At 36.2% G+C, this 8,897-nt stretch overlaps 1 protein-coding gene across 1 annotated transcript in view; it reads right to left on the bottom strand.

The window, feature by feature from the left end:
• Positions 1-8,897, bottom strand: part of TINAG (tubulointerstitial nephritis antigen) — a 142,167-nt gene that overhangs the window by 12,253 nt on the left and 121,017 nt on the right. The window contains exon 10 of the mRNA XM_006835724.1: positions 2,842-2,887. Within this exon, the coding sequence (XP_006835787.1) occupies positions 2,842-2,887 (46 nt within the window). The remainder of the gene's footprint in view (positions 1-2,841; positions 2,888-8,897) is intronic.

The raw sequence follows: 8,897 nt of genomic DNA, 5'->3' as shown, positions 1-8,897 counted from the left end.
TCACTTTCAGAAAGCAAGGTTGTATCATCTGCATATTGCAGGTTGTTAATGAGTCTTCCTCCAATCCTGATGCCACATTTTCCTTCATATAACCCAGCTTCTCAGATTATTTGCTCAGCATACAGGTTGAATAAGTATGGTGAAAGAATACAACCCTGTCACACACCTTTCCAATTTTTAAACCACTCAGTGCTCCCACATTCTGTTTGAGCAATTGCCTCTTGGTCCATGTACATGCTCCTCATGATCACAATTAAATGCTCCAGATTACTCACTTCACAATGTTGTCCATAGCTTGTCATAAGCCACACAATCTTTGAAGGCCTTTGTGTAGTCAATAAAGCACAGGTAAACATATTTTGGTATTCTCTGCTTTCAACCAAGATCCATCTGATGTTAGCAATGATACCCCTCATTCCATATCCTCTTCAGAATGTGGCTTGAACCTTTGGAAGTTCTCTGTCAATGTATGCTTGCAGCCATTTTTGTATTACCTTGAGTAAATCTTGCATGGAATATCAAAGATATTGTCCAATGATTTCCGCATTCTGTTGGGTCATCTCTCTTTGGAATGGGCACAAATACGGATCTTTTCCAACCAGTTGGCCAGATAGATGTCTTCCAAATTTCTTGGCATAGATAAGTGAGTGCCTCTGTGCTGCCTCACTTTCTTGAAAGATTTCAATTTGTATTCCATCAATTCCCAGTGCCTTGTTCTTTGCCAATTCCTTCAATGCACCTTGGACTTCTTCCTTTCAATATCATTGACTCTTGATCATATGCTACCTCTTGAAATGGTTGAACATGAACCATTTATTTTTGTTACAGTGACTCTGTGTATTCCTTCCATCTTCTTTTGATGGTTTCTGCACCTTTCAATAATTTGCCCAGAGAATCCTTCAATAATGAAAGTCTAGGCTTGGATGTTTTCTTCCGTTCCCTCAGCTTGAGAAATGCTGAGTGCGTTCTTCCCTTTTGGCTTTCTAACTCCAGGTCTTTGCACATTTTGTTATAATATTTGACTTTATTTTCTTGTGCTGACCTTTGAAAATTTCTATTCAGCTCTTGTACCTCCTCATTTCTTCCATTATGCTGGAGATAACATTTTTCAAGAGCAATGACTTGCTTGTTGCAAATACCTTTTTTAAACAATACAAAAGACAGCTATACACATGGACTTTACCAGATGGAATACACAGAAATAAAATTGTTTCATCTGTTGAAAGACACTGTAGAAAAGCTCCATATCATTCATCAGCCAGAGCAAGGCCAGGGATGCACTGTGGAACAGACCATCAACTGCTCATATGCATGATCAGGCTGAAGGTGAAAAAAAAAAATTAAAACAAGTCCATGAGAGTCAAAATATAACCTTGAACATATCCCACCTGAATTTGGAGATCATCTCATGAACAGATTTGATGCATTAAACACTGAAGACCAAAAGACAGAAAAGTTGTGGGATGACATGAACATTATACAGGAGGAAAGCAAAACGTCCTTAAGAAGAAAAGAATTAAGGAAAAGACCTTAGGAAAAGAGGTGCCAGAAGAGACTCTGAAACTTGCTCTCCAGTGTAGAGATGCTAAAACATGTGGAAAAAATGAGGAGGTAAAAGAGCTGTACAGAAAATTTCTAAAGCAGTTCAAGAAAACAAAGTCAAATATTACAATGAAATGTGCAAAGAACTGGAGTTAGAAAGCAAAAGGAAAGAACATGCTCAGTATTTCTCAGACTGAGGGAACTGAAGAGAAAATTCAAGCCTCGACATGAAATATTGAAGGATTCTCTGGGCAAAATATTGATTGATGCAGAAAGCATCAATAGACGATGGAAAGAATGCACATAATCACTGTTACAAAAAGACATGGTCGATGTTCAACCATTTCAACCACGATCGGGAGCAAATGAAACTAAAGAAGTCAAAGGTGTTTTGAAGATATTGGCAAATAACAAGGCTTCAGGAATTGATGGAATACAAATTGAAATCTTTCAACAAATTGATGAAGCACTGGAGGCACTCACTCATCTAAACCAAGAAATTTGGAAGACAACTACTTGGCCAACTGACTGGAAGAGATCCATATTTGTGCCCTTTTCAAAAAGAGGTGAACAAACGGAATGCAGATATCATAAGATGACATCATTGTTATCCCATGGAAGCAAAACATTGCTAAAGATAATTTAAAAACGGTTGCAACCATACATTGACAAATAAATTCCAGAGGTTCAAACCAGATTCAGAATAGGATGTGGACAAAGGATATAATTGCTAAAGTCAGATGGATCTTGGCTGAAAGCAGAGAATACCAGAAAGATGTTTATCTTTGCTTTATTTACTATGCAAAGGCTTTTGACTGTATGGATCATGACAAGCTATGGACAAAATTGTAGAGGATGAGTATTCTAGAACAGTTAATTGTGCTCATGATAAACCTGTACATAGACTAAGAGGCAATTGTTTGAGTAGCACAAGGGAATGCCGAATGAATTAAAATTAGAAAAGCTGTGTGCTGTGGTTGTATTCTTTCACCATACTTATCCAATTTATATGCTGAGCAAATGATCTGAGAAGCTGGATTATATGGAGAAAAATATGGCATCAGGATAGGACGAAAATTCATTAACAACCTTTGATATGCAAAGCCTACAACAGCGTTGCTATAAATCGCACTTAAAACAGCAAAATGACTATCTATAAATGAGTATAATGATTTTCATGCTGGAGAAAATATCAATATACAATATTATGACCAATATTATAAGATTACAGGATTGGACTCAACATTAAAAGTCAGGGAGTAGAAAGACAGAAGACTTCAATTAAAAACAGTTACATACCCAAAATTTTTCTTTTCGTCCCTGTGCTCCTTTCAGTGTGCCCCATCTATAGAAAATAATAATAAAATTGTTTGCAAGGTTAAACATATTTGATTTTCACCTTGAGACAACACAAATTACTTAGTCGTATATCATTACTATCTTCCTTTGTCCCTAGCCAATGTAACTAACTTCATTTCCCCACAGAAATGCCTGGATAGCTTTCTTTTTTTCAATTTTGGCCATAACACTAATATTCATAAAAAATTAGTTGTATAGACAAATGGCTTGCATCAAACGTACTGACTAAAAGACAGAAGTCCTAAGGTACAGGCATTTTATAATACCGAAAAATGACTCCTACTTTTCATCTAGCCCTTTGAAATTACACCCTCAAGGCCATAAATTAAAAATCTCTAAGACAACTGATAAAAAAAACAAAAGAATAATAGAAATGAAGACAGTTGTTGTACATGAGAGTTTACATAAAAGTATTTATATACATGTATTCTTTTTTTAAATGACAATGTACTTAAATTTTGCATTTCTGTAAACACAGGTTACATAGAGAAATTTAATACTATATTCCCAGAATGAACCCATTTCAATGTAGCACCTAGCAATTCATAAAACATCGACACCAATAAAATATCACTTTATTTTCTTTTGACTAAACCCAGTAGTGTAGGTGATATTAACATGTTCAATTTGCTAATAAGATAACTAAGGCTTTCTGAAGATCATACAGAGAGTAATGTTGTCAGGACTCCAAATCCCATGTTCTTAATAAATTATTTTCTTTCTCTTCGAAACAGATAGTTCCCAGTTGCAACATGTTTTGGGATCAGTTTTACAGTGCAAGTAAGCTGACAAATGCTCATGTGATTTGAGCAACAATTAGAATACAATTCTATCCACATATCTCAGCATCAATGTATTCCTAACTCCTGAAATACCAACATCAGAGTTCCTTCAGGTTAAATTATGGTGTGCCTTTATAGAGCAAACATTCCTGGTAGAACTGATGAAATTGAAGGAAGATGTCCAAGCTTTACTGAAGGCATTGAGGATAAACAAGCCTCCAAGAATTGACAGAATACAAAATTAAATGTTTCAAAAAACTGATACAGTGCTGGAGGCACTCACTCATCAAAGTCAAGAAATTTGGAAGACAGTTACCTGGCCAATTGATTGGACGAGATCCATATTTGTGCACATTCCAAAGAAAGGTGACCAAACAATATGTGAAAATCATCTAAAAATATCATTAATATCACCTGTAAGGAAAATTTTGCTGAAGATCATTCAAAAGTGGTTGCAACAGTACATCTACAGAGAGCAACCAGCAACTGATACCAGATTTTTAAAAGGATGTAGAATACAAAATATCATTGCTGATGTAAGATGGATCTTGACTGAAAGCAAAGGATACCTGAAAGATGTTTACTTGTGCTTTATTGATTATGCAAAAATATTCAAATGTGTGGATTATAACAACTATGGATTACATTGCAAAGAATGGGTATTCCAGAACACTTCATTGTGCTCATGAGGAACCTGTACATAGACCAAGCAGAAGAACAGACAAGGGGATGCTGAATGGTTTAAAATCAGGAAACGTGTGCATCAGGTTTGTATCCTTTCACCATACTTATTCATTCTGTATGATGAGCAAATACTATGAGAACCTAGACCTATGAAAAAGAACGCAGTATCAGTATTACTCATTAACAACCTGGTGAAACCTTGCATCCTGGATGTGAAGATGATTTGAAATACTTGCTTATGAAGATCAAAGATTACAGCCTTCAGTATGGATTGCATCTAAATGTCAAGAAAACAAAAATCTTCACTACTGGACCAATAAATAATACTAAAAATAAAGAAAACATTGAAGTTTTCAAATACTTCAATTTGCTTGCATCCACAATCAATGTTTTTGAAAGCAGTAGTCAAGAAATCAAACGATGTATTTCATTAGGCAAATCTACTGCAAGGGACCTCTTTAGGTCAATTGCTAGAGAGGATAGAGATAAATAGGGGTATATACACAACTTTTGGAACAATAGTGTTCTGCAATTAGATACAGGTTGAATAGGTATAGGAGGAAAAATGCAAGTATATCCACAAATATATATGGGTTCGAAAGAGGTACATGTGTACCTCTTTATTTGTACATAGGTATTTACCTTTCCAGCAAGCACAAGTATGCATGTGGTGGAGCATGCAGTGTGCAAATGATGAAAACTTCTTAGAGATCATCACTTAAGCTATGAGTTACTGGTCCTGGGGTTTTAGGACCATAGTCTGAGGGGACACCATTGTCAATTGACATAACACAGTCCACAAAGACAGTATTCTATATCCTGCTTTGGTGAGTAGTGTCTGGGATCTTTAATGCTCATGAACAGCTATCTAAAGTGCAGCTATTGGTCTCTTCATATGTGGAAGAAAAAAGAGTGATTATAATTGAAGAAGCTTTGAATCAATTAGTGCAATGGACTGATGTGACATGTAAATAAATATCAGTCTTCAGGACTCTGAGACTAGAAGAAACAAATGGTGCCTATCTGTCACTACCAACTGCTCAGAAAGTGGTCATATTAGACAGTCCAGATAGAATGGGAGAAAATGTATAACAAAACTCAAAAAAAAAAAAAAATTAATGGGCTTCTTACTAATAAGAAAAACTGGAGGAACCTGAGACTGTGGTCCTTGGCCATCTTTAAGGTCTTGAAAGGAACTTACTTTGTGACTCAATTTTCAGCCAGGCAATAGGTAAGTATTTAGGGGGTACCATACTAGTAAGATATGCTCAACATGGAATGGTCAATTATTAAAAAATCAGAAGGGCAACATTTACCAAAGTGCAAAATTGAGAAGGAATGGGAAGGCGGATGGAATGCAAATACAGGGAGGAAGCAGGATAATTTGTTGTATGGAAGGTATTGCTATCATTGTGATGAAACAAAGTTTATGATTTGTTGAATGCAAAGATGATGATCTTGTATGTAAACCTTCACTCAATTCACAATAAAACATTTAAAAATAAATTAATAAAATGTTCAAGATCAAAGATGTCAGTTTGAGGACTAAGATATGTCTGACCCAAGCCAGGGTATTTCAATCTCATATGCCTGTGAAGATTAGACAGGGAATAAGGAAGAATTAATGCATTTGAATTACGGCACGGGTGAAGAATAATGAAAGTACCATGGACTGCCAAAAGAACAAACAAATCTGTCTTGGAAGAAGCACAGTCAGACACTGTTTAGAAGTTAGGATAACCGGATTGTGTCTGATTATCCTTGTCTGATTATATTTGTCTTTGGACATGTTGTCAGGAGTGGCCAGTACCCAGAGAAGGACTTCATGTTTGGTAAAGTGAATGGATATTGAAAAACAGGAAGACCTCCAAAGAGACGTAGTAACACAATTGCAGCAACAATGGGCTCAGACATAACAATTTGGAGAATGGTTGGGCAGGGTTTTGTTCTTTTTTGCACTGGGTTGCTATGAGACAGAGCCAACTTGATGGCTCCTAACAACAATATCAACAACAGCAAACAGTATTTTGAGGGATGAGGATACATAATTGCTGTGGGATTAAGATTCAGCAAAATAATCTTTACACACAGTTCCAATAAGAACAACTGACAGACTAACAATTGCTAAGGAAAGAGAACACTCTTCACAAAGGAGGAGAGACACTTCAGAATGTAGTTGTATATTTTTCCTTTACTGGTTAAAAATAGTTAAGTAAACTGTCATAATTTAGAGACTTCTTAGAACGATGAACTAATATATTTACTTGTATTCAGTTGCTGATATTTTTCTACTATGTATCTAGTAATATTGTTATGATTATCAAAATAATATTTTCAGTAATGTAAAAGAGAGCAATAATTCTTGAAAATCTATCAATGGTTTAGAGTTGGTATCATTTTTGTTAAAAGAAGTCTGCTGTGTTTCATCATTTTAGATGCATTATTTAGATTACCAGTCTTTTTAGACCCAAAGAGAGCATCTGCATTGAGATTACTATACACCTTCTCAGAATGGAGAGCAAAACATATTTATCAAGTCATCTACTAAAGGTGAGAGAGAATAGGGAAGTCAGACCACTGAGTCTAAGGATTTCAGAGACTTTGATGCCTGTGGAAGAAAAGTATAAACAAAGGATTTAACCTTTATGCAAAATTTAGATGGAAAGAAAGAGTCAGACTTCTCCACAGAACTATTGTGCAATTTTCCAATGTTCTAATCTCTGTGTGGAATGACAAGTGAGGCCCATCCATCACAGGAGATAATTTGTGCACTGTGACCTTCAGCTACCTTTTCTCTCTTCTCTAGAGAGCTCCTAAGATAGTAATCAAATATCCCACCGAGTAACAACGTGATGCTGCAGAGAAGTGGAACTGTGGGTTGTTTTCTATATCACATGCTCTAAAAGACTGAGAAAAATCTCATTGCCCCAAGTAATTTCCCATTTGTAGAGTTGGTGTAAAACAGGAGGACCCTTGTCAAGATGGATTGACACTAAATGAAGAAATGAACTCAAACATAGTAACGATGATGAGGATAGGGCAGAACCTGGAAGTATTTTGTTCTGTTGTACACGGGGTCACTCTGAGTCACATCTGACTCATTAGCACCTAGCAAAACCAACAATAATCATAACAAATGCATGTGAATGTGTTAAAACCTTTATCCTAACAGAAATAAAGTTTATCTAGTAAGAGTCCCTAGGTGATGCAAAGGATTAAGATTGTCAGGCTGTTCATCAAAAAGCTGGAGGTTCAAATCCACTCAGAAGTGCCTTGGAAGAAAGACCTGGTGGTGTACTTTTAAAAAATTGTTATTGACTATCCATGGCCTCTATACACTTGTCTATGCTAGCTATTTTTTACATAAGCAGAATCAGATAGAATTTGTTCCAGTGTGACTATCAGCAGTTGTGAGGGGCTGATTCTGGTGTGGCTATGTAGCATAAGCACTGGACTGCTAAACACAAGGTTGATGTTTCAAATCCACCAGCTGCTCCTTAGAAACCCTATACAGTGTCCTTATGAGTAGGTTCCCACTTGGCAGCATTTGACAAGAACAAAAGGGGAAAGTGGGAGGGAGGGGAAAGGGGAATCATTGCATAGGGGACAGGTCCCTCCTGATACCATGTACAAAATAAATGAGATGAAGTCTGGCCATCCTCACTTCCAAGAAGAATTCTGGTTATACTTTTGCCAAGATACAGCTGTTTGTACTTGTATCAGTTCCATAGATATTTTCAATGTTCTTCACCAAGACCACAATTCAAATACATCAATTTTCCAGTCTTTTTTATTCATGTCTAGCTTTCACATGCATATGAAGTAATTGGAAATCCCATAGCTCCTGTATGGTGCACCTTAGTCCTCAAAGAGACATCTTCACTCTTTAACACTTTTAAGAGGTCTTTTGCAGCAGATTTGCCAATGAAATATGATTGATTTCTTGATTGCTGCTTCCATAACTGCTGATTATAGATCCAAGTAAAATTAAATCCTTGCAACTTAATTTTGTCTCCAATTATGATGATGTTGTTTATTAGTCCAGTTGTGAGGATTTTTGCTTTCTTTACATTGAGTTGTAATCCATACCGAAAGCAGTACTCTTGACCTTTATATGTAAATGCTTTAAATTCTCTGCTTTCAGCAAGCAAGGTCATGCCATCTGCATATCACAGGCTGTTAAAGAGCCTTCCTTTAATCTTGATGCCTGTCCTTCTTTCTCACACAGCCCAGCTTCTAAGATTATTTACTCAGTATGCAGATAGAATAAGCATGGGATATGATGCAACCCTGATGCACAACTTCCTTTATTTTGAAACATGCAATCTCTCTTTGTTCTATTCCAATAAGTACCTCTTAGTCTACATAACGCTTCCTCATAAGCAAATGAAGTGTTCTGGAATTCCCATTCTTGACAATATCACCCATAATTTATTGTGATTCATGCAGTCAAATGCCTTTGCATGGTAGTAAAACACAAACATCTTTCTGAATTCTATGTTTTTAGCTAAGAGCTACCTATTGACATTC

The sequence above is a fragment of the Chrysochloris asiatica genome, unplaced genomic scaffold (genome assembly GCF_000296735.1).
Source record: "Chrysochloris asiatica unplaced genomic scaffold, ChrAsi1.0 scaffold00019, whole genome shotgun sequence".
In the NCBI taxonomy this organism is placed as follows: domain Eukaryota; kingdom Metazoa; phylum Chordata; class Mammalia; order Afrosoricida; family Chrysochloridae; genus Chrysochloris; species Chrysochloris asiatica.
Note: the sequence above shows the minus strand (reverse complement) of the source record. Positions and strands in the feature narration are given on the sequence as shown.